This window comes from Lepisma saccharinum, chromosome 4 (genome assembly GCF_977018435.1).
Source record: "Lepisma saccharinum chromosome 4, izLepSacc3.1, whole genome shotgun sequence".
Classification (NCBI taxonomy): domain Eukaryota; kingdom Metazoa; phylum Arthropoda; class Insecta; order Zygentoma; family Lepismatidae; genus Lepisma; species Lepisma saccharinum.
In genome coordinates this window covers 99,655,944-99,682,492 of record NC_139232.1, presented here as the reverse complement: position 1 = coordinate 99,682,492, position 26,549 = coordinate 99,655,944, and the positions used below count along the sequence as shown (strand labels likewise).

At 40.3% G+C, this 26,549-nt stretch overlaps 2 protein-coding genes across 3 annotated transcripts in view; one reads left to right on the top strand and one right to left on the bottom strand.

Moving 5' to 3' along the window:
- The window catches only part of LOC145986659 (uncharacterized), a 507,557-nt gene that overhangs the window by 3,641 nt on the left and 477,367 nt on the right, over nt 1-26,549 (bottom strand). For both annotated transcript variants that reach the window (XM_083120938.1, XM_083120939.1), the window contains exons 4-5: nt 22,828-24,815; nt 5,771-6,679 (exon numbers count right to left, since the gene is read on the bottom strand). In XM_083120938.1, the coding sequence (XP_082977064.1) occupies nt 22,835-24,815 (1,981 nt within the window). In that variant the 3' untranslated portion in view covers nt 5,771-6,679; nt 22,828-22,834. The remainder of the gene's footprint in view (nt 1-5,770; nt 6,680-22,827; nt 24,816-26,549) is intronic.
- Nucleotides 10,542-10,967, top strand: LOC145987031 (uncharacterized). Its single transcript, XM_083121491.1, has one exon. The coding sequence runs from the start codon at nt 10,542-10,544 to the stop codon at nt 10,965-10,967; it is 426 nt and encodes a 141-aa protein (XP_082977617.1).

Genomic DNA, 26,549 nt, shown 5'->3' with positions numbered 1-26,549 from the left:
TCTGTACGAGGAGGCATGCTAATATTGACAGTCTGAAACGTTCCCTGGTGAAGGCAGTGGCGACTTTCCCTACGGAGACAGTGCGTAATGCTGTAGATGAGTGGCCGCAGAGACTTCAGGCCTGTGTGAAGGCCAAAGGCGGCAATTTTGAAAAATGATTGGTGTTATGTGTTCGTTAGACCTGTAAGTAACCTATACAATCAGGACATTAAAGTATCTTTAACACTTTCGTCATAATTCATTTTCAATGTTGTGTCAGTATTTATGATATGACTAGGTATATGTAAAATATCTACCTTGATAGTTTCAGCCCAGAGTATTTTATTTTCCTTTATGATTGTGTATCGGTAAAATAGACTAAACTACATTTTAGCATGGAAATGATGACTATCTTCACTTAAGTTTCAATTTCACTGCGTTTTTCATTTCATGATCCATATTTGAGGACCCACTACTAGAGTCAAATTGCAGTTAAACATGTACAGTCACAGACACTGCTGGGTTGTAATGATTCCACTGAACGTCAATGTCCAACCCGGTAGTGTCCGTGACTGTACAGTGGGATTCATGAGTATTACCGTGCAAATTGTCCATGACTATCATTAATTGTTCTCTTACATCCTATGTGTTTTTAAGCGATGGATTTTTATGTATGCTGGTGCAGAAGTTGTCAGCAGCTTGTTTTGAGTTTTCTTTTAATTCTTGAAGCTCTTATTGGGTCAAATAAAGTGCACGAACATGGTGATGGACAATTTGCACGGTAATACTCATGGATCCCACTGTACTACTGATCTTGGAATGTACAACACTCGTTTTGCCTGTTCGAGTGTTATTCACTCGAGCGAAGCAGATCTCAATTCTGTATGCTAACTAGCATCGTCCGTGCAAACTATTTGTCACTCGAGTAAAATCCTCTCCCTCAAGCACTCTAATCTGGTACTTACATTCTGTCCTTTCATTTGCTTTACGAATATCACAACTAGATTAACATAAAACCAATTAAGAGTTTTTGCATTTGCCTGTGCAATTGATCCCAGTTTTGATCCCCATCATTTTAGAGTTGACTGCACTTCAGGAAAACAACTGGAGAGCTACTTGAAGAAAAAAAATAACAGGCTTCAATCTAGAAAGCCAGCTAAAAGTGGTGGTGATGGGATTCAATGCTGCTAACCATGTGGCATACAATTAAATCCCACTTGACAAGCCAAGTCCTCAAAGGGCTATTGCACCATGGAAACAGTTTTAAAAACACCATCCTCCATTACAAAGTGGTCACAGCACACTACACAGTATATATCACAGGTTCAGACTTTAGGTAAGGATGCATGTTTCATTGAGTTTGTCTCATCATCTATTTCACCAGATCATCATTCATCTTCATCATCATGATTAACGTAAGATGTAGAAAAGAGGTGCAAAATAACTTGTATAAAAAGAAAATGCACTGCTAATACTGCCAGGGTCCGCCACTGACTATTAGCAGGAGGAAAGCATTGTAAGATTAATCATTTCATTCATTGGAAACCTTCAACTTCCTGCATATTTTTGCACCAGGCACTGCCAGGAAATTCATCTCCTAGCATCAGCCATAAAAAAATTTCTATCCCATAGTATGAATACCACCAGGGTTAATGGGAGCAGTTACCCAAGTAACCAGAACAATTGGGCTAACTAGGTATTTTATGTGAGAAAGGTTGGTTTACCTTGGTTGGCAAATTGAAGTTGGTCTTGCATTGTGCCAACAGTTGTTGCTAATGCTCTCCCAAGCATGGAAAAGTGAGTCAAAATCAGTTTTAAAAACTATTTTCTCCTGTTAAGAAAACTTTCAAGAGTATGCTGGAAATTGTAGAGTAAAATGTATGAACCCTGATAGTGTTTCTTTACAAACATGTCAGCCATAGCACATACTGAAAATATAATATTTTGTTAATGAAAGTTGAAGCTACTTGTAACTTCGAGTCACTCACCAGTCCTTTGTGAGCTGCCATGGATGTACTAAAGTTTATATTTGGCTTCACAATAAATTATACATCACAACACAAGCCTATTTATACTTTAAAGTGAGAATCATAGAACTTAAGACCTTCTGTAAACAAAAGCACGTGTACCCTAACAGTGTTGCAAACTTACGAAAGAAAAATAATCCACATAGCCTACAAGGTGTAAAAACATTCCATTTGTCAACAGATGCGGAATAAGCAGTGTATCACTGAGTGGTGACCTGTTGAAAGTTATTGAATGTATGTTAAAAAAATAAATTTAAAAATGTACATCTTGCCTGGTGGCCGACTTTGACTCATCACCGAAGTTCCCTGGCTCGAATCCCAGCATGGGTGTTATTTGTGAGTGTCCCTTCATCCATTTCATCTGACGATCATCTCATCGTCGGGATTAGCCAAAAGTGGAAGAAAAACAACGCTAAATTAAAATCAAATACAAAATTTACATCTTATCCCCCAGGAGTAAGACGGTTCCGTACCAAAGGATTAATTTTCTCTCGTTTATTTTATTTTACTTTATCTTGTTTCGTGTGTTCATTTTAACACTAGTGTACTGTTTTACTGTTGTTTCTTTCCGGTTTAAAATGGCTTCTGCTGTACTGGAAATTGCAATAAATAAATAAATAAATATGAAAACCTTGCTAGAAGAATGTGACATATGAGATAAATTACGTTTCGAAACCGGGGTTTCTTCATTAAATTTACTTGATGTTGGAAAGTCTTATGATTTATTATTATAGATAATGAAAGTAAGTTAATACATATGACTAAATTAATAATTATGCAGCAAAGACACCAAGGGAAACTAAAACGGCAACTTAGAGAAGCATAAAAGTAGGGAAAGAAGACTGTAGAATACAGAAATATTTTGAGGCAGTCACATTTTATTGTACGCTACATATAAAATAAAATGCATATTTGGGGGTGAATTTTTAAATATTGTCACATTTTTCTTCTCTCTTGTTGTGAGGTGTTCATTTTAAATCAACCTCCCTCACCCTACGGCCTGCCCTCCTTCACCTGCAAAAGTATTCCGGAGTGTGAGGATGTCACCATCCGGATGGTGAACAAATCTGTATTATAGATCGACTCCTGCGTCCCACCTGCTTCCCCAATCCCGGAGGATCGTCACTGACAATGTGAATATATACTATCATATGCCGACAATCGACGTACCACTTCAGTTTCTGTACTTGACTTAGTGAGAAGTATTGTGGTTGGCAACAGCCTAATAACGGATTTCTTCCGCATCATGTAGTCCGTTCTATGAAAGTACGCTAATGGAAGAAAAACGTGTAAATTACATTGGATTATACATTTTAAATTATATTTTCATTAAAGGTTTCTGTTTATAATAATAATACGTGATTATTGTATAAATTACAATCGATCACGTGAACAGCAAGAAAATAGCGCCAGTTTCGAACATGGCGACTTCCATGCGTGCACGAAGGTCTCCCGTGTTTTCAGAGCAGTCTTTCGGAAATACAGCTGTTTGAAAAGTGGCAAGAAGCAGGTTGTTCTTAACGTTTATGTGACGTTGTGTCGGTGCTATCCTGAGCAAGCAGTGAAGTTGGTGTCCAAGTGTAATTGTGTGTCTTCGTCTTTGTGTTTTCGGTGTGGTCGATGTTAAATCGCCTCTTGTGCCACGTTGAGTTCCTTTTTGGCAAGCAAATTTGACAGACCGTACTCTGACAGGATGATGCCTAGCGCCGAAAATGCCTCAAGTTCAAAAAGGAAGTACTGAATTAAGGTAAGAAAATACATTACTTGCATGAGACGTGCGTAAATAATGTGCTTATTATCGTCTTCTTGTTTTCTAGTGCACGAGAAACCGAGAGAAACATAAACAATCTCTTTTTATTCCCCGGCTTATCTTTGTTTAGCTTCTGCTAAAACTGGCGGTATATTTGTTGCACAAAGGAGAAAACAATACTCCACATGTCAACAATGTTGGACAATAATTTGGTGGAAATAAAACCAAAAGGCTTGAATTAGTGAAACGAATCTCTCTCTCTCTCTCTCTCTCTCTTGTATAACTTTGGCGCTGTCATACTGAGAGAGGAGGGGGGGGGGAAGGGGGATCAGTTAACCCAGTGTCAGTTAAATTGAACTTTTGGCGTAGAAAAATATGTTCATTCTTGAACAACAACACGTATTTAATCACTTGTAGAAAATTTATTATACTTAAATGTGTAGATTATCAGTTAAAATAAGAATACGTTTTTCCATGTTACGTAAAATTAAAGGTTGCGAGTGAGCAGCATCTGATGGCCGCACCATTCACGAACAGCTGGCGCGGAGTGATATGTTACTCGAAGTGAGACGGTTGTTTACAGAAGGTCGGAAGGTTCGTGATTCTTACTGTAGTTATCAGTTCATTGACCCAATGTAAAAACCACCTTTTGACCCTATGTTGATAGCATGGCCAAAATAACCATTGCCAAACAGTATGTTCTTAGATTTGGCCAACCACTTTTGATTACTTGGGTATAGTTGTTTTGTGAGGTATGTGAGGGGACTGGTGTGTGCAGGAAGTGCAACGATCATCAGCTGCTGTCAGAAGTTCGTGCATGTTCCAAAAATGTCTAGAATGGTACCCTTAGCCATAGATATTTGACAAAACCATTAAAGAGCTTGATGGGAGAAGTCTTGTCCATTAATAATATTTCCAGTTCCAAGTCAAATTTCGTGACACAGGCCTGTTCACAAGCATGGGGAGAGAACATGGGAAGCATGCTTCCTCAAACAAAAAAAATATTTTACTGTACATACTATGAAAACATACTAAAGATTGGCATAAATGAATGGGTTGTTTATGGAGAGAGTCAGGCTCCAGAAGCCTGCAGTCTGCAATATTTGGTATTTTTTGTTTTATAACCATTGATGCAAGGTTACCAGACATACTGATTTAGTCAGGACAGTCCACTCTTTGTAAACCCTGTCTTGACTTTTTTCGAGCTTTAGGTGTGATACAAAAATGTCCCATTTTCGTTTTGTTAACTCACATTCAGACATGTTCTTCATTACAAAAATCATTGCTAGTATGTATCATTTAATTTATAACTATATTATTTTCTAAACAAAGAATTATCATGGCTATTCAATAGTGCTGGTAAAGGAAAATTAAAGGGAATTTGAAAGCATTGTTAATTTGTGGAATTCAATACTATTCAAATAATTCTGAGAATTGAATGTAAACAATAAGAACCACACTGTATGCCATGTTACAACCTTTGTTCCTGTGTGTCGCATCGGGGGCGGTTGATTTTTTTTTAGTTTCTTTAGACCATAATATGGAAACTCTATAATTGTATGTCTAGCTGCAACACTACCATAGCATTAGTGGTCACGTCAAATACTCCAAAAGCATTTTGGAGCTTCTCTTTGTTCCACACTTTCGAACGTTCCCCCTCAAAAAAATCCTGGGTTCAGGCCAGTCACGACAGCTGCATACAATATGGAATCCATTACACTCTACGTCAGTGAAAACTTAGGTGGGCAGGCCATGTGGCACGAATGGGAGAGGAAAGAAGAGTTTACAGGATTCTTGTTGGGGAACCTGATGGTAAGAGACCTGTAGGAAGGCCAAGACAAAGATGGAGGCATAACGTTGAGATGGAGCTAAAGGAAATTGGTAAGGACAGGTGGGGACAGATGGAAGGCTTCTGTTGCTGCAGCCATAAACCTTCAGGTTTAAGAAGTCTAGAGAGGTCTCGGTCAGTAACAATAAGATGTACACAACAAGAAACACCATACAATATACTTACTGGCTTACTGAGCTTCCACAAATTTATTCCTCACTCCATTATCTTGTCCATTCTTCCTGACAGCCAAGCTCTGAGATCGCAGGGTGTGAATCCGTTCACTGATCAGAAGAAATCTTCATGTTCTGCTTTATGTCTGGCAGTGTTTATGTAATGAAAGACATCAATGCTATGCAGTCTGGAATCTTCGTACGTGAGCAGAGGCACATTCAAGTATGAAGCTGAAGCCAATTGGCACAAAACTTTTGATGAAGAAAACAACTCCGAAACGACCTACTGCAGTGCAGAGTGAACGTTGCAATGGAATTATGATGAAATAAATGGAATATTGCTCTCAGGAAAATGGGTTTGATTTACTAGCAGGCTTACATAGACCTAGTTCTAAGTGTTCAGTGAGATCCTGAGATTCTAGGTATAGGTTTTGTTTACTGAAATCACAATAAAGACAACAAGTTTCCAGAAAAAAAGCCTAGGGAAAGACATGCAGGAGACTCTTGTTTGGAAAAAAAATCTTTCTTTATGACTTTTGCCTCAAAAACTAGGGTCTATCATAAAAATGATTAATTGACTCATTACATACAAACTAAGTCTTTTGTTTTCAATGCTCTGGCATACTACATACTTAAACACACACACAAAATACATACATACACACATGAAAAATCGATGAAGACTTCACTAGAGTAACTTTCATTCATCTACTGTATTTTGTCGGGAATTTAGAACTTTCATTATTTGCGATCAAACTGATTCAACTGAAGCTATGAGTTTTGAAAGGAAAGGCTATTAATGATCTTTTTCACTGGCAGGATCTTTTTGAAGACACATGGAATCCAACTCAAGTTGGGGCTGTCATACTCTATGTTCAACCCGTTACTTCACTGCCAAAGATATTTCAAGCTTCTACGGCTCCTGTAAAAAAGGAAAGAAAACATTACTAACATCGCATGCTAAAAAAAAGGTAGATTTATAACAACACATATATCAGCAATATATTACAACAATCCAGCAGTTCTGGCAAAGTTCTACACACAAAATTGAGCCAATTTGAGCTGAAAAATTTATCACATATGTACAAAAACATTTTTCTGTGTATTTCACTGACACACTGCTCATAAACTGCTTTACTTCCAGAAAACAATTTTGTTAATGTGACATCATCCAACATAACTGTGCTGCGTCCACAGCAATGACACATCTATCTAGTCTCTTTACCTAAATGCTAGATACTAACGTGCATCACTAAATCTTTAAGATTTTCAGGGATAATCAATTGAAACCATGGTAAATTTCTCGTATCGGACAAACAGATTTCTTCACATTTACAGGAGAAATTACTTACCGAATGCAGTTTCTTTATACTTGTGGAAGTTCGGGGAAGTGTTTTCTCGCATCGTTCATTGAATTTTGCCGGTAAATCATCTATTTTTCGATATAAATGTGTGACCGATGCACGACAGCTCTTGCATCCATTTACTTCCAGGTGGATGTAGCCTGTGTGTGATGACGTAATCCCGGTTAGTGTTTACAAACACGTGTTTTTGTAACTGAAGAAGGTACATTTCCGCAAATGGTTTGTGGGGCTATGTGTCAATGGTTTGTGGGGCTATGTGTCAAAGGCAGTGATCAGAACGCTACATCTTAAAAGTAGCTTCGCTACAGCTACAGCTACTCTTCCAAAATGTAGCTTCGCTACAGCTACAGCTACAGCTACTCTTCCAAAATGTAGCTTCGCTACAGCTACAGCTACATTTATCTAAAAGTAGCTCGCTACGCTACTCCTGTTCGCTACTTCGCTACTTTTTGCGCTACTTCTGCATAAAAAAATGAAAAACAACAATATGGGTGTTAAAAAAATCCCCTACTATTGGTAAATAGATTCTGTTATTTATTATCATGATTCCAGTCATTCGATAATTTTGATAGCAGTGTTACTTCTTTACTTATTTTTACTATAGTTTTTGAGAATACCATACCTATGCAAGTGACATATCAATTCAAATTTGATATATGAATATTGCAATTAGGGTGTTACCCAAATTAATTATTACAACTATACACAAATAAAATTTGGTAGGATTACGTATTTATGTTCACATCAACATATTTTTCTTGAGAATAAATATTTTTTTATAGACTGATATGAAGTCAGCATTTTGAATGAAAAGTACCTGGAGCCCTTTGACTACAAAAGGGCCCCAGGTTTGATACCCAGCGGAAGCACATAGTGGTTAGGATCCAGTCTCGATCAGATTATCTATGCATAAAATGGACTCAAAACAAAAACTAGGAAAGACGCCAAGTTGGGAGGATGAGATCCTTCTGCTCCTCCATTCCCCACACTGCTCATCATTCATCATTCTTCCTCGTTCTCACAACTAGCCGAAATAACAGAATAGATCAGGCACAGATGAGATGATTCGGACACATGAAGAGGATGGATGCAGAAAGATGCATTGTAAGATCTTACAATGCACAAGGAGTGGGAATAAGGGCAAGCGGGAGACCAAGATGTTGGTGGAAAGAGCAATAGTGGAGAGTGTTAGGAGACAAGACTGGAACACCTTGGAAAGAGAGGAGTGGTGAAAGACCAGGAAAAAATGGAGAGGTTTGACTTCTATGCCGACCCAGCCAGAGGCAGGAAACGGCAAAGGATGATGATGATGATGTCATGATTAGCAAAAGTTACAGAAAAGTGACGCAAAAGTAGGAGAAATACATAAATTTGAAAACTATGTATATTAACTAAAGAAAATTGTCGTTTCTGCAGGAAAGTCAATAACTCGTACATACTTTTTGCAATATGATAAAATTATTGAGGAAACTGTCGTGTAAACCTGAGTGTTCTAAATGTATTGTAATTTTAAAATTTGTGAACAAATACTATCGCAAAAATAATTGTGATTCCAGAAACTCTATCATTCTTGTAACAATAATTTGTTGCTGGTGAGATCCTATATACTGACTATGATCAATGCTGTTAACGTACTGAGCCATTTATTGCTGGCACTAATCCCTTGTCAGTGCAGTGGAAAATCCATCGCTCGTTTTTGCACTGCAAGTTGTGTCTTACACAGCAATTAATGACATTTTGGTGTCTCGTACACCATGAATATCCACAGGATTTGTTCCGGGGGTGATGCAAACGAGGCACTTTTTCCCAGTGGTGCAGCAAACGAGGCATGTTTCTCCCCAAAATAGCGATGCAGCTAAAAAAACGTAGCTGTTAGCAGGAATATATTCATATATGTCAGTTAGCTATCTGGATATCTGAATTCTTCAGATACTAATTAAATAAATTACGCTGATATCTATAATCTACAATCTAGATAATCTGTATGTCCATGTAATAGACTGTCTTTATGAACCTCCTGCAAAATTAAGGGTTATTGTCGATTTTCTCTGACGCTGTTGCCACATTCAAAATTCACCTCAAAATGCCGAGGAAAAAAGTAGCTATAGCGAAATTTTCGCTACAACTACAGGAATTTTGTAGCTTCGCTACCGCTACAACTACAATTTTCAAAATGTAGCGTCGCTACAGCTACAGCTACAAATTTTGTAGCTAGCTACTGTAGCGACGCTACAAGTAGCTCGCTACTTCTGACCACTGGTCAAAGGTTTGTGGGGCTATGCGAGAATGGTGTGTGGGGCTACGCATATTTTTTTTTCTAAACCAATTTTTAACTATTGTAACCTAAACGTGACCCTACCTAACCTAACCTTACCGGAAATGGTTCGTGGGGCTGTGTGTCAATGGTTTGTGGGGCTACGTAGGTATTTTTGGGTGCAGTGGGGTGGAAACACTGCATGCCGAGTACGGTAGTGAAACTGTGACCGCCATTTTGCGTGTTACCGAAGGCAAAAAGAAACGAATAAAACTTACTCTATATGTCACAAATAGAGCTTATTTCCGTGAAATAAGTGAAATGCACCTTCAGCAATGTTTCTCAATGCAGAATACGTAAGTACAAATATTCAAATTAAATGAACTAGCAAATTTCAGCCGTTTGTCCGATACGAGAAATTTACCGAAACCATCATATTTGCGTGTCAGATTTCAGAAGACTTGATAGATATGAATTTCTACATATCTTATCAACAAGTTTATGCTTGGCATCTGAAAGTTCAATCGATCGACATTTCCAAGTTTATTGCTCTTCCCTTCTAAATACTCTTGGAATTCTAAAGTCCAATTTACACATGGTGGGTGAAGGAGGGGAGATGGGGTGATCTATCAATAACTAATCAAAGAGAGTTAAATGCTTGCTATTTATGAATGCCACCCACAATTTAATTTTAGTTTGGATATAATGTGCTAATATAACATGCAAATTATATGCAACTCAGGTAACCAATTTTAGATATAAAATTGGCACCAAAGCCCAGAATGAAAAAATACCAAACAATTAAGATAAATGAGTTACAGAAAAAAGAGAAGAAGGAAGAGTATAAAGAACAGGTAACAGCCAGACTGACAGAAGGACCAGATGTAGAACAACTGGAGATAGAAGAAATATGGAAGAGAATTAAAAAGGCACTCATAAAAGCTGCAGAAGAAGTATGCGGAAAGAAAATAGTAGATACAAGAAAAAAGAAAACGTCTTGGTGGAATGAAGAAGTGAAACAAAAAGTAAAAAACAAAAAGGAAGCATGGAAAAAATATATTATGTCTCAGACAGAAGAACATAGAAGGAAATACATTGAAAAAAGAAATGAAGTCAAGGAAATAGTGAAGGAAGCTAAAATAACATCCTGGGAAAAATTTGGAAATATGGTTGAAGAAAAAGCTAGACAAAAGAATACAAGGCAATTTTGGAAAGTTGTAAAGAACTTGAGAGGAAAATATGGAAAAACAATAAGAACCATTAAAGATGGAGATAAATTGATCACAGAAAAAAAGGATGTGTTGGATGTATGGCGGAAACACTATGGTGAAAAATTCCAGAAAGAAAATAATAACCCAGAGGAGGTAGGGGTGATATATGGACCATACATGGAGGTACAAGACTCAGATATAGAAGGGGAAATAAAGGAAGATGAAATACAAATAGCAATAGAACTGATGAAGACAGGAAAAGCAGCAGGATCAGATGGAATAAATCCAGAATTAATAAAATATGGAGGTATGGAAGTAGTTAAGAATTTAACCAAGATGTTTCAAAGAATATGGAAGGAAAACAAGATACCAAATGAATGAAGGAAAAATATCATTATCCCACTACATAAGAAGGGCAGTAGCTATGACTGTAATAACTACAGAGCAATATGCCTCTCGTCAGTCGCTTATAAATTATACACAAGGATACTAGAAAGACGTCTCAGAAAAGTGGTGGAGGAAGATATGGAGGAGGAGCAGGCAGCATTTCGCCCTAAAAGGCAAACACAAGATCATATATATACTATAAGAACGATTATGGAAAAAAGAATTGCCAAGAACAAGGACACATATCTAGCTTTTATAGACCTAAAAGCTGCTTTTGATTCAGTACCTAGGCAATATGTATGGGAAGCATTGGAGGCAAAGAAAGTACCAGTAAGATTATTGAATGCAATAAAAATTGTATATAATAATCCTGTAGGAACAATTAGAGTAGATGGCGAACACTCAGGTGAATTCGACATTGAGAAAGGCATAAAACAAGGAGACAGCCTCAGTCCAATCCTATTTAACGTCTTTTTAGACGAAATTGCTAAAATATGCAAACGACGAACACACAGAACGAAGATAGGTATGTGGAGATTAAGGCCAGTATATATCCAAGCACTATTATATGCCGATGATATCGTACTGATATCAGATACACCTGAGAGACTTCAGCAAGCAGTGGAAGAATGGTATGAAGAACTTAAAAGGAAAGGCATGAAGATTAATATAGAAAAGAGTAAGATCATGCGGGTGACTAAAGAGGACAAGGAAAATGAAGCCCTGAATATAATATGCGAAGGGAAACAACTAGAGAAAGTAGAAACATATGAATACTTAGGAACTATCATAAGTAGCAGTGGGAAAATTGATCAAGAGATAATGAATAGGACAAAGAAGGCAGCATCAGCATATTATCAAATGAGTAATACTTTAGTGGGAAAAAGAGAGATCAATATAAAAACAAAAATGCAACTCTACAACTCAATTGTAGTTCCCATCATGGGCTATGGCACAGAAAGCTTAGCACTCCAAGATAAACATCTAAGTAAATTTCAAGCAATAGAGATGAAATATCTTAGAAGAACAGTGGGGAAAACTCGAAGAGACAGAATAAGAAATGAAAGAATAAGAGAAGAGGTAAAACAAAAGAAGACAATGACTGAAGTAGTAGAGGAACGCCAGCTGAAGTGGTATGGACATGTAAATAGATTGAATGAAGATAGGAAAGCCAAGCAAGTGATGGAGATGAGGGTTGAGGGTAGAGTAGGAAGAGGCAGGCCAAGAAATACATGGGAAGATAGAATAGAAAAGATAGGATTAAAATATGGAAAAACTAAGAACGAAATGAGAAGAATGAGTCGAGACCGGACGGAGTGGATGAGATGGACAGAACGAGGTACCCGACGCTTAACGGCATAAGGGAATGGAAGAGAAGAAGATTAGATTGGACATAGAACTGGTGAATCATTAGATTATGATAAACAGCCAACAGTATGTTATTTCTGCACATAGCCTGTGACATATCCACAAATCTCTCTTTTGGTTACATTTTTAATATAAAAGCAAAATTCAACCACAGAAAGCAAAATTCAACCACAGAGTCCAGGGGTGTCCACAGGAGGGATTCATGACGTGCCTGCATCATGTGAATTTTTTGGGGGGACAAAATTGTATAGTTTAGCTACCAATTCTATATATCTTCACACAAACAACATGGGGGGATCATTTCGTTTGATTGACTTGTTATTGATTTTTTAGTTATGGTCATTATGTACAGTTTTTCTACCTGCCTGTGGGTGATGGGGTTGAAATGACACACCACCTCTTATACCCTTAGAATCGCTTTGGAAGGGGAAAATTAGTGCAGAAACATTATTCACCTTGAGTCCGATATTTTAAAAGTGGTGCAAAATGACAAAATTAACAATAAGTTTGCTGCAACAACTTTGCAATGTCAGAAGTTATTATTTACGTAAAGTGTTATTTCAATCAATGTCAAATATACATGTGAATGTCCATATTGTAAACTATACCTAAAGTATTCATAATTCAGGATATGTGCAACTTACTCACTTTATATATACAGGGTGGCTCAATAAGTCACTTAACACCCCCAGTACAAGGCCACTGCAGCGCGCAACATGGAAATGGTGATGACCAATCATTATCAGGCCAAGGGGGGAACCACATTGACGCCACCCACACGGTCGGCGGCCATCTTGATGTCCGCCATCTTGAATTCAACTTCAGAATTTTAAATGGGAAGGGGGTCGTGCGACATATCAAAATGGGCTAGAATTTCACGAGAAATGCAATGGTGAAGGTTTTTTCGACGTATCTTTGACCAGTAAAAAGTTATGACTGAATTCTTGTACCAATTTGCTCCTTTTTGAGGTGTTAGAAAAATGCCTTAAAATTTGTTTAGCGCTTCGGTAATGCATCGAGATCAAAGTGACGTCTATGGAGAGACGTTCGCATGCCATTGCACATTATTTTAATCGGATACATCCATGAAGAGCTGTGCATTATGAATGGTTGTCGCGAACAATTTACAGTGTGACGCTTCCATTGAATTAAAAGTCCTTCACAGTGACAAGGCTAATGTTTATGTTCATAAGGAAGTTCATAAACAGAATATTGGATGATTTTTATCTGATAACCCATTTTCGACAGATCAAAGCTGAATGGTTAGTGTTGGTAAGTTAATGGTGTGGCGTGCTGTGTGGAACACGATTGGTTAGTCAATTTTCCATCAACGGAACCTTAAATGCTTAGGGCTACTTGGATTTGCTAAATAAACAGTTTTTTTCATCCTTGCTTATGGAAGAAGGTACTTTTTACAGAGTTTTTTCAATAGGGAAGAACACCAGAACACTTATGGGAACGTTATGAACCAGTTTTTGTCCAAAGTGAGTTATCAGATGACAAGGGTCACATATTCTGTTTATGAACTTCCTTATGAACATAAACATTAGCCTTGTCACTGTGAAGGACTTTTAATTCAATGGAAGCATCACACTGTAAATTGTTCGCGACAACCATTCATAATGCACAGCTCTTCATGGATGTATCCGATTAAAATAATGTGCAATGGCATGCGAACATCTCTCCATAGACGTCACTTTGATCTCGATGCATTACCGAAGCGCTAAACAAATTTTAAGGCATTTTTCTAACACCTCGAAAAGGAGCAAATTGGTACAAGAATTCAGTCATAACTTTTTACTGGTTAAAGATACGTCGAAAAAACCCTCACCATTGCATTTCTCGTGAAATTCTAACCCATTCTGATATGTCGCACGACCCCCTTCCCATTTAAAATTCTGAAGTTGAATTCAAGATGGCGGACATCAAGATGGCCGCCGACCGTGTGGGTGGCGTCAATGTGGTTCCCCCTTGGCCAGATAACGATTGGTCATCGCCAATTTCAAATTCCATGCCGCAGTGGCCTTGTACTGAGGGTGTTAAGTGACTTATTGAGCCACCCTGTATATTAATTTGTATTTTCAATAAATTAAAAATACAAAACTTTGTTACTTACGTGAAGTGAGTATCTATTCTGTGCAACGTCTTTTCGGAAACAACTGTTTCCTTCTTCAGGTTCTTTTCTCGGCTATCTGAAATATACCATAGCCTCGTCAAATCGTGTCATTCGTCAGGGAAAAGGAAACGGTCATTTTGTTATCTTTATCAGACCATATTAAAAATACATACGACAAGGAAGAAACTGGCAGGCCGCATGGGAAGAGTGTAATAAGAGGGCGTCCCTTCTTTTTTAAAGTTTTAGTTGTACATAGGACTTTTAGTGCGAAGGTTTTATAGTGATAGTTTTAACAAATGATAGAGAGCATGGTGGTAACAACGGTTTTATTAGTGTTTTCCAAATTTTACCTTTACTAAATTTCTACAGTTTCCTTTTTCCTGACGAATGACACGATTTGGCGAGGCTATGGTATATTTCAGATAGCCGAGAAAAGAACCTGAAGAAGGAAACCGTTGTTTCCGAAACGTCATTGCAGAATCATTTCACGTAAGTACCAAAGTTTTGTATTTTTAATTTATTGAAAATACAAATTAATATATACCTAAAGTAACCATATATTGTTAAATATGTCTGTATTATATCATTCCGCAAATTTTGTCTGACCAAAATAATTGAAGTATATAATTCAGCATAAAGGGGGCTGAGGGAATGTTCTACCTTGGAGGAGGGATGGGCACCCCTGACAGAGTCCATAGTCATTTGGTTATATTTATTTATTCAGGAGGTGGATATAGGTTGAAGTTCTGAATTAAATGTTTTATGACTTCATATTGACTGATTGATTTGGTCTATTTTACTTCGCTACTCTGCCACAATTGGATACTCGCAAAGAAGAGGATAGGTGATGAAATTGATGAAGGGACATTCACAAAGAATGCCCAGGCCTGGGTTCGAACTGAGGACTCCTGGCATCGTAGCATGCTATGCTAATCATTCCGCCAGGGAGGTCGGCTTATCATTTTATATTAGCCCTTAACCGGGCAAACCAATGTCTATCAGACACTGTTGCTTATATTTTTTGTCACATACTCCAAATGATACTTCCTGCGAACATGATACTTTTTGACTTCATATGTTTCTATCTATTTTCTCATTTCACAATATTTGACTATGTTTGATAAAGAAGGTCAGGTGTAAAAAAAATATTTTCAGTTTCACTTACGTAAACGGGCAAGCAGTGTCTGCCGGACACAGTACAAACAAAAGTTGTAATATTACTTGATTGATTGATTGATTGATTTAATTTATTTTACTTCGCGTTTTGTGCCTCTTGGCTAATTTGCGAAGATGGGGATGAGTGATGAAATGATGAAATTGATGAATCGACATTCACAAACAACCAAGCCCGACCGGGATTCAAACCCGGGACCTTGGCGTCGCAGCGCGATGTGCTAACCACTCGGCCACAGGGTCGGGCGTAATATTACTTGAAAATGTATTAACAAATGTTAAATAAAAAATAAAGTATTTAATAAGACATCACATAAATATATTATTAACGCTAAAATAGAAAACATGAAAAATATATGAGCAAGTAAAACAATTTCCTCACACTACCTTCCGGCCTAACTTGTTTCGTATACTATGCTGCAAAAAATGCAATGAGCCTGGTCAAAGCAAACTATTGTAGGTGGCAGCACCCCTGATCGGCAATTGTTCTCCCATTTAAATACATTGGGAATTTGATGCCGAATGTGCTGCTTTTACATTAAATTGCAAGTTTAATATCATCTTAATCTCAGAAATGATGTCTGAACATGATAGTTGAATAATCAGTGCTGTAAGAGTAAGACTTTTGAAAAGACGATCGTCAACAACAGAAAATATATCAGAACTCAAAAAGCCTTAAAATTTGCACAGCACTTTTTTACGTCACTTGCAATTTTCACAATTTAAGTGATCTATTGTTGAGAATCCGGTCAAGAATAATGCATAATAATTCCGCGCTCTGTACTTTCATTTTTATAGTTGTTTTTAATAACAGACTTTTTTTTTACGTTATATAATACTTTTCTACGTAGCTAGTAAATATGGGCCTTTGTTTTATACACACACATTTATCGTCAAGAATCATTATTATTAGTTACAAAAAAAACAACTTCTGTTTCATGTCTCGCAACCTCTAGGGCAGTGCCGAATCTACAACCTGCAAAACCTTGCAGTGCGGGGGGGAGACAAGCATGTGCGTCCGGAAGGGGAGCTGTGGGCCCCCCTGAAAAAGGAAAGTCAACCAAAAAATTATGTATTTTGCACATATAATTTCATTTTAGCCACAATAATGTGTGTTAATTATTGTATGAACACCATAAATTCAAATTTAAGCAATTTTTTTTTTAGGGAACAACACTATTTTTGGGGAAAATAAATCTTGTTTACTCCCCTGGAAAAAAAAAAATACCTTCCTTGCCCCTCCCTGGAAAAAATCCTGCGGACGTCCATGGAGACAAGTAAGCCTTTAGGGGGCCCTCAGCCATTGACAAAGCAGAGGGTTCGTATCTGTTTGTAAAAAATAAACGTAGTTACTCAAGGGTACAGAAACGAATGCAATATATACAGGTAAAGCCAAAGTATCCTGTGCATGGCACCTTACCATGGAGGCACATTTAGGGTAGGACCTCACATATTTTCTATGTCGACCATCTTGGAGGTGATGTGATCATCACCACGCTGCAGCTTTCTTTACCCCCCCCCCCCCCCGCGCAAGGGTTTCCCACGTGGCAGTCAGACTAGAATCAAGTCAGGCTAGAATTTCATGAGAAATGCAGGAAAAAGTCTGAATGATTGTAACAAATGTATCATTTTCCATGTGTGAGAAAACAGTGTCATATATACATCAAACATTTCCTTTTTATAAAATTGAGTTGAATTCATTATGGCGGCCACCAATATGGCGGACTTCCGCATGGGGAACACACCAATGTGGTTCGCCCTAAGCCTAACCTGTTTCTATCATGACCAATTGTACCCAGTGTAACTCCTTTCCTTTTTATACTAGAGGGTGTTAAGGCACTTTTGAATCACCCTGTAGGCCCTTATATGTGACTTTGTCAACATGAGATCAAGAATTACAAACCCATACGCATACATTATGCGCGTGTGTGTGCATGTGTTGTGTTTTGTATGTATAGAGGTAGGTAGGTAGCCTTCATTGAAAATAACATTTGAATAGCCATCCCATAGAGCTCCGGCTCCAATGTAAATCTCAGGGCAACCAAATGACGAACGAAATTATTTAGGGATACAACGGGGGTGGCGCCGCCACCGGAAAAGTTTGGGAATGAATTATGGACATAACAATGATGATTAGGTTAAATATCATGTCACTCGCTTCTTTCCACAGCGATGAAACATAAAAAAAACTCGCATTAGAAGGGCAAGATCCATTTAAAACAATGCAGTATCCGACAGACACTGCTTGACCCGACACATTACAAAAATAGCTTGCCCGGATAAGGGTTACACTGGTTGTGTTTTTTTTTTTTCCTCCAGGGTTTAAAATTTTCATCCTGAACTGAACCAAAATTAACAGTAAACTTTCAACGAATAGCACTAGCGTACGCAAGAGGAGGGGGGAGCTGAAGGGTCTAAAGAATTGAAAAAAATCAAAATTTTAAAATGAAGGCAGTAAAAAACTGTCGAAAAGAAGCCAGAGTGGTGAATTCAAACTCTCCACAAAAGGACTGCCGATTACAATATTTTGTCATTGAACAACTTTTAAAATACAGGTTAAAAATGACACAATTACGAAATATTTTGTAGTGTACCCAGAACGCAGGTATGCGATATCCACTTTTACAATTCCAGACCCTCTGAAAAAAATTCTGCGTACGCTAAAGTCCGCCCGACTAAAGAATGGACTTGAGGAAACCCAGACTTTCCGCCTCCACTTCAAGGGGGGCAAAAGCAGTGTTGCTACCTGTTGTTACACGCCTGATATTTGTCCAGTCGTCCACGACACATCTTCCTGTCAACAAGCTTCCTTTGCTCGCATTTCAGGGAGAGGCAGGGAATCGGAGACCTATTCGTCTGCTGCGCTGCAGCAACCATTCGACTTTGCCGTGCTTGGCCTTGTTGAGTGTGTTACCCGTTTCGAAAACTGTTCGAAATGAAAAAATTGGCAACGCCTCACCACGGCAACTGGACAAAGCCGATTGGTTCAGCGACTCATGTGACCCTCCTTGGCTTTCGACAGAAAAGATAAAAATAGAATTTCCAAGTGCATTCTCTGGCCGGAACAACTGTAGTGTCCACGGGAGTAGGTCGTTAGTCCGCCACTGAGAACAGAATTTTGCTCGTGACAGTATGGTGATATCCAGACGGGACAAGTCAATCGCATGTTCTCCGCCTACGCATTTATTTCCGTTAGCAGTTCTGGCGCCAACGACAACAAACTGGGCGCAGGTTCCAATGACCTAAGGCAAGTTAAAGCTCAGGTGACACATTGTATGCGAAAATTGCGTGCACAGCAGAGATTGTTCTTCGATCTGGAGTGCTTGCCAAAAAAACGAAAAAAAGAACATCGGGTCAGCTGGCAAACTGGTGCCGAGAACAATAAATAACATTCTCTCGCAGGGCACTGCCATTAATTACCCCTGCTACCACCAGGAGGCTTGTTTTGCGCTTCAACACGTTTTCTTTGTGCAAAAGGGTTCTTGTTCCAGCAGTTGCAAGGCATTCGGTTCTTTCGTTAGCTCTGATCCGTGTGCACGATACGCTCCGTTTATCCTCAAGACTAATCTGTGGCAATTAACGTGCTTTTAAATCAGCGGAAAGATGGAGGGAGGTTAAGGAAACGTCGGCCATTTTGGAGAACCTCTAAGAGCCAGTGATATCAGGTGCACGTTGTAGAAATTAGAAAGTTGCCAAGAATGAGACGGGACTTTAAAAAAAATACTTTACTATGCGAAACGGATACATACTCGATATTTTATTTATGATAATTACAAAGTGAATACATTTGTGGCAACTTCGCATCTGTGAAGCGCGGTTGCATACATTAGTTTGGTGAAACACTGTGTCGGCCTATATCTATTTACTACACATTACAGGGTGGCCCTAAAAAATGGTGACCGAAAGTACTATTAAGCAGTCAGTATTTTGGTTACTTTTCTGGCAATCCTGTATTATGGAAAGTAAATGACCAGAATGATAATGATAAGCGACTTAAGCGAGAGTATAACATAGGGAAACGTTGTCTGCTGTTCTAACATTGTCTGACATCGAAGTTATAAAGGAGTTCTGTCAGTTAGTTTATACGCGTACTTCGATCACTATGAGCTGAGATGGGATTTTCATTCATATTAAAACTTGTTTTTTTATAACTGAAGTTGTCGTGATGAAACATTTAGGTTAATTATTTTTATATCTTATTGTAACCTTGTTCTTTTATTTTAAAAAAATGCCAATTACAAAAACAACTTTTTTTAACGCGTTAAGTGGTCAACTTTCGATCTCGCCATCGGAGGTCGCGGGTTCACGTCCCTGCCTGGGCATGGATGTTCTTTGTGGATGCCCCATTCACCTAATCATCAACTCATCCTCATCGGCGCTATCAACCAAAACTGGATGAAAAGCGACGTAAAACAATGGTAATAAAAAGAAATACAAATACAAAAAAATGCATCACAAACTTTAATCCCTTACTTTACGAGGGTGGAGTACTAATATTTTCCCTCACCTGCCTACACTGGTAAGAACTCGTAGCACAGGAACATATCGGTTCACCTGAAACGAAGAGGCGGACTTCAGTGGCGGCCGCTCCTTCGTACTTTATGGTACCTCATTCTGCTAATAGCCACAGAGAGTCTCCACCCCCCTCCTCTCCATTTCCTTTGCCTAGGAACTTGTGGTCCAGTCGGAGTGGTAATAGCTTTTCCGTGTTTCGTGCACCATCAGACGGAACGCGTTTACCCAAACGGAAAACGGGCAATATTGCAGGCGACTTTTCTACGTGTCACTTCCACACTACCTACACCTGTGGACACAAAATCAGACAGATGGACTAGTGTTGCCACTTTCAACGCCAGAAATCGAAATGCTCGGAGATTTACATCACCGTCTTTGTAATATACTTGGTGCAAAACTGGCATTAATAAACTGCCAACTTCCATTTGAAAGCGAAGGATCCTGCTTCGACTAGGCAACGCTGTTTGGTGAACGTTGCCACATCGTTCGTGTAAAAAATAAAATTTTGGCGTTTGATCGCGTTAGAGGGAGAGTTAACGCTTCGACTAGGTAACGCTGCATGGCAAACGTTGCCATATCGTGCGCGGGAAACAGAAATACTTGACCCTCGTTCTGTTTGCACTTGGGATGGGACAGTTGACATTTCGACTAGGAAAAAAAAACTATACTAAACATACGCTATAACAACAGTCTGTTTCTTTTCAAACTGAACAATAAAAACTTAGCATGCAATGTTAATTGAACATTGTTCATTGCGTAGTGTTTCTACTAAGGACACCTATCCTAACACTACGTTCCGAGAGAGCACCTCTTCTCTCATAAAAAAAAATGTTTTTTTGGGGGGTTGTGGAAGAATATGAAAACATCATATTCTGACTTACCATCTACATTTCATTTCTATACTGTACTTTTCGAGCGAACTTTTTTTTTGTTTCGGTTATTTTGTTGGAAATTAACTGATTTATCTTCTATCGACTACCAAGAGCATGCATGGGCTTTCTTCCTGTTTTCTTTAATCGAATGAACGATGTAAATTTACAGAAGGGGGTCGACTGACCTGTTTGACCCTATGACACGTGGTATAGTGGTTATCACAGCGTGCTATGCCGCCAGCGGTTCCGGGTTCGAATCCCGGTCTTGAGTGTTTCTTCATCAATTCCATCCTATCATCACTCATCCTAATCACCCAAATCGCGCAAAGTGTCAGAAACAAAAATCAAATTAAACTAGACCATAATCACCTCCGATCTCAACATTAACTTTTAACATGGCATACCTTATCAAAATAATATCGAAAAACAAAGAAAACCTATTATGAAAATTACGGGTGCTGCGGCTAATGTCCACAAAACGCTGCACTAACTCAATGTTTAGATCTTAGTTTCCTCGCTAAGCGTTTTTCCGAAAGACAATTCTGTTCATACCAAAACGTTTCGGAAGAAACACAGTACAGTCTGCAGCTTGCATGTCGTGCGTCTACTAAAAAAATCAACACGTTGAGCGCTTTGGTAACAGTACAAAGGTTGCCCATTACAAATTTGCAATTTAAATTGTACTCCCTGTGTTCTCACGCTAAATTAATGTTAGGGCATCACATTCACAAACATCCCCAGGCTAAATGTGGTTATCTGTGGGAAAATCAGCGTGTGGGCAGCAATCTTCGCAGTTCGCTGGCTGATGTCCCATTCAAAACTATGTATGTTCGCATACAGTGCGCTTCTCTTAATAATCACAGTTGTCAAGGAAAATTTAAACGAAAACCCTGAAAAACATGCTTATTAGGGGCACAAGACCCTCTAAAAATGACGTAAACACCAATTCCTCCACAGAGTACAATCACATATAAACGTTCTTCTGAGAGAGAGACAAAAGAAAAACAAAATGTTTAGAGACTGTAAAATTTAAAAGTTGTGATAAGGTATGATTTCAGCTCTTTGATGATGAAGTCGGGAGAGTAGAAACTGGATTATATTTTTGACTTCAGATGATTCTACGGAATCGAGAATACAATTGAGTATACAGTTTTGTATTTTTCTGTAAGAGCCTGTAATATTATTGTTTAACAAATCTACTGTCTGTTAATCATCATTACTTGGATGTCATTCTGTAATATTTCCCCTATAGAGAGAGAGAGAGTATAAAGTGTGTGGAACATTTTCAGAATCAACATATTATGAAACATTCTCGTATTAACCCTCCGTCGGTACGTATATATTTTTGATACATGGTCTGTACATCTGGATTAGGCAGACCCTGTCCTTTACATTTCATCTTTTGACTGTCAATATGGAAAATGTGCTAAAATTACTGTTGAAATGGCAACGTTCATGGCGAACGCAAGGTGCAAATTGCTTTGTATTCATCAATAATTAAACAACAGAAATGTAGGATTCAGAACACAAAAATACTAACTCTGTACACCGACCCTGTGAGCTGCGACATAAAATTAAATTAATCACACTGGTTCTATTTCAATCTGCATAATGCTGCACTCCCGCCTCTTAACACATCTTACTCCAAAATGAATGTACACATAGGCAAGAATGACCTGCATTGTCTAATGCGCATGTGCGCAGAAAGATATTAACGGTACAGGGTCAGGAAGAGCCTGGCAAATAAAATGGGATTCGATTCTCTTTGGAGCCTGGTGTACAGATGGAGGGTTAATTACAAACCTCTTACCTTTCTGTTAAAGCGGAGTTTCTTTCTTCCAGGGGAAGCCATTGGAGCGAGTTGTTGGAGGCGCAGGAGATCTCCCACCAGCCGCCTGCTTCCTGGAGTCCAACCCGTTCTTTAGGCCGATCCTCAATCCGGACATCCCAGTCACTTTCACGTTCGGGTTGGTCACTATTCCGTTGCGCCTGAGTTTGGACGAGTCTGGCGTTCGACCTCCGAGGATGATCCTCATGTGGCTGTCCTGGGTGAAGGAGAGCGGGGAGAGGCCCTTTATCTTGTTCGGATCCATCCCTTGGCCGGGGATGGCGAAGGGGGAGTTGATGGCGGTCGAAGCAGGGTTCGCGGCCACGACGGCGCTCGTTCTGGGCAGTCTGGGGAGAGGAGGTTGGGAGAGTTCGAGGTGGCCACCGGAGAGGAGGTTCAGCAACGGCGGGGCGCCGTTCTGTGGACTAGAGAGCTGCTGCGGGGGCGACAGCCGGCCGCTCGGCACGTCGCTCAACGGCGACTGAGGGGGCGACGCGTATATGGGACTCTGAGGTTCGCTGAGAGGCGAAAGCACTTTGCTCATCGGTCGATTCTTCGTCCGGGTGCATTGCTGCAGCTGCTGCGTGAAAGACAGGTGCACGGGCAACGCGTTGGGGACGTGGTGCGGTTGAGGACCCGTCTGGATGCACGTCGTCGGCGGAGGCGTCGGTTCTTGGAGACCCACCTGAGATTTCTGCGAGGACTTGGTGGATCCCGTGAAGTTGCTGCTCGACTTGCTGCTGGAGTTGTTGCCGATGGAGATGAACGACCGGCGCTTGTCGACCGTCGATTCGGGAGAGTCGATGGGTGAGTAGACGAGGCCCGGCGGGCAGAGGACGGCGGAGGAAGGCTTCGTTTCCGCCGTGGATCCCGAGGTCATCGAGGTCGTGCTGCTACCTCCGCCGCCACCTACGCGCTGCTTCTGCAACGGGATCCCTGGATTCGCCGCCGCGTACTCTTCCAGCAGCTTGACGACGCCGTCGTGGCCGCTCTTGATCGCCACGCGCAGCGCGTTCCGTCCGCAGCGGTCCGAGTGACTCGGATCCGCTCCGTACTGCAGCAGCACCGCCACGCACTCCTCGTGCCCCTCCTGGGCGGCTATGCACAGCGCCGTGGCACCTTGGTTGCACGTGTGGTCCACCATGGCGTTCCGCTCGAGGAGAAGCCTGACGATGGCCGTGTGGCCCTGCCAGGATGCGCTCTGCAGCGCCGTCCGGTTTTCGTTGTCCGTCGCGTTCACGTCCGCACCGGCATTGAGAAGCAGCTCGACCATCTCGAGGTGTCCCTGCCATGCGCTCACGTGAAGAGGCGTCCTGCCTTCGAGATCCGTACTCTCGACGTCGGATTCGCTCTCCAGAAGGAACTGAGCCATCGGTACCCGGTTCTCCAGGGCCAGAATGTACAGCGTGCTCCTCCCGTCGGCGTCCTTGTAGTTCACGTCGGCGTCTTCGCAGAGCAGCAAGTGAACGACGTCCTTGTGGCCTTCCAGCGCCGCCACCCTCAGTGCGGTCTTCCCGTCGTGCGACCGGTGGTCCACCACCGCACCGTGTTCCATGAGGCACGCGACGATGGGCAGGTGTCCCTCTTGGGCGGCGAGAATCAAAGGCGGCTTCCCGTCGTTGTCGGTCTCGTCGACTCTGGCCCCCGCTTCCAGCAAAGCCTCGCACACCTCCCGGTGGCCTTCGAACGACGCGTAGTGCAGCGGCGTCCACCCTGCGTTGTCGCGGTGCATCTCGTCCAAGCCACGGTCCAGTAACTGCCTCACCACCTCCGCACTGCCCTGCGCCGCCGCTATGCTCAGGACCGTTCGACCCTCGTTGTCTATGCTGTCCACGTAGCAGCCCCAGAAGAGCAGCAACTCGACGACGCTCGAGTGGCCCATGGAAGCCGCCGCCCACAAAGGTGTCCGCCCGTTGTGGTCTGCGTGGTCGACGTCCGCTTCGTACTCCAATAGCAGCTCGCATACGTCCCTGAAAAAGGAACGAACAATTAAAATCACTTCAAAGGACCTATACTTCAGCCTTTCTGTACATTCAGTATTAAAAAAGACACACAAAAAATCATTATCTAAGGTAAAATTATATCTACTGTTTGATCTGGCTGGAAGCTGGGAATCGGAAAGGACTACTTCAGATACAACAGCTACAGAAACGAAGCATGAACTACACCAGCGCTACAGTTTTATAACATTAACTTCTCTGCAACAAAACTTCAAAATAAAACAGTTTTATTATGGGTGAACGTTATTTTATTATGATTTCCTCTGTGAATTTTTGGATATTTTTTTACTTTTAGTCTGTTTTCCCGTTACAATCGAATATTGTCAAAATAGTTATGCCCTCAACAAGGCAAACAGCAGAAATTTCAAAACTACGCCTATACTGGTACGATAACCAGAATAATAATGTTTAAACTTGCCTTACTCTTACCTAACCCTTCAAAATGTACCCGTTCACAATACTCATAATGGCTACCAAGTTATCAACGTGCAAATTTTGTACAATAACACTGTCAGAATTTGTGTATAAAATCTAAATGATTTGGTTGTCAGCTTCATGACAATAACAATTTAATTTTTCTTTGTTCTACCTTTTTAAATACCTACAAATCAAGTTCTGACTAGCATGCGAGAGGCCCGGGTTCGATCCCCGGCGGGGTAGAACCGGGATTTTTTTCCCACTTGTTCAAGCGGCTCCGACGCCCATCCAGCGTCGTATAAAGTAAGGGGGGAAGGCAGCAAGGGGCGTGGTGCTGATCACCCTTCTGCCGTGATCAAGAAAGCAGGGGGTCCTAAATCCACACCCCCTATACATACCTTCATGGCGAGGTGCAAAACACAGGGGAGCACTTTACTTTACAAATTAAGCTCTTACTTACAAATACTCACACTTTACGCTCTTGCCGCTTGCATTCTTTTTCAATAAGTTGGAAAATCGTATAATATTTTGAAACTATTTATAGAAGCGAAACATTAACACTTTTGAGCAAGATGTTGAAAGGCTTACGTAAGAGAAACCATCAGAAAACACTTCTGCTGTAATGTTTGTGAGGTACAATTTCTACGGCAGGGAGAGAGAGAAGATATGGAAAATGGGCTCCACCAGAGTACGATAAGACCCATTGGAATTACCCCGCCTCAGCGAAGGCAGTTTGGAGCGAGACACATAATGGAGAGATGTCCCGATACGAAGGTACATTTCAGCAACGACGGAAGCCATCCACTATTGTTGGATCCAACCGATTCATTCCAACAAACGTTCCAAAGGCAAGCGTCGGTTGCAAGCCACGTATTAGGTTTCTAGCCACTTTGGAAGCCCGTAGCAGTGTTTGAGTATCAATGTTTGGATTTGGAGACTAACGCTCGGGTAAATATCCTTGTGCCAACATCTGTACAATCAGCCTTCATTTGTGACGTAGTCGCTAACACTATCTAGCCTGAACAAATTGAATAACAGAAGCTTTCTGGTGCCTGATCAATTTCTGTTTCGCCACCACACACGGTTTCCAGAATAGGTGTATTTTTAGAATTAAAATATTTTAAATTATATGTCATACACCTGAGAAATTACAATCGAGAATCAGGTAATATGTAACATTTCAAAGTATACGTATGTTAAAACTGCAGCACCTTATAATAAATTCATAACAGAGTATTATAAACCAGGGCGTACTGTCATGAATTCTTTCTAGTAGTAAATTAAAAA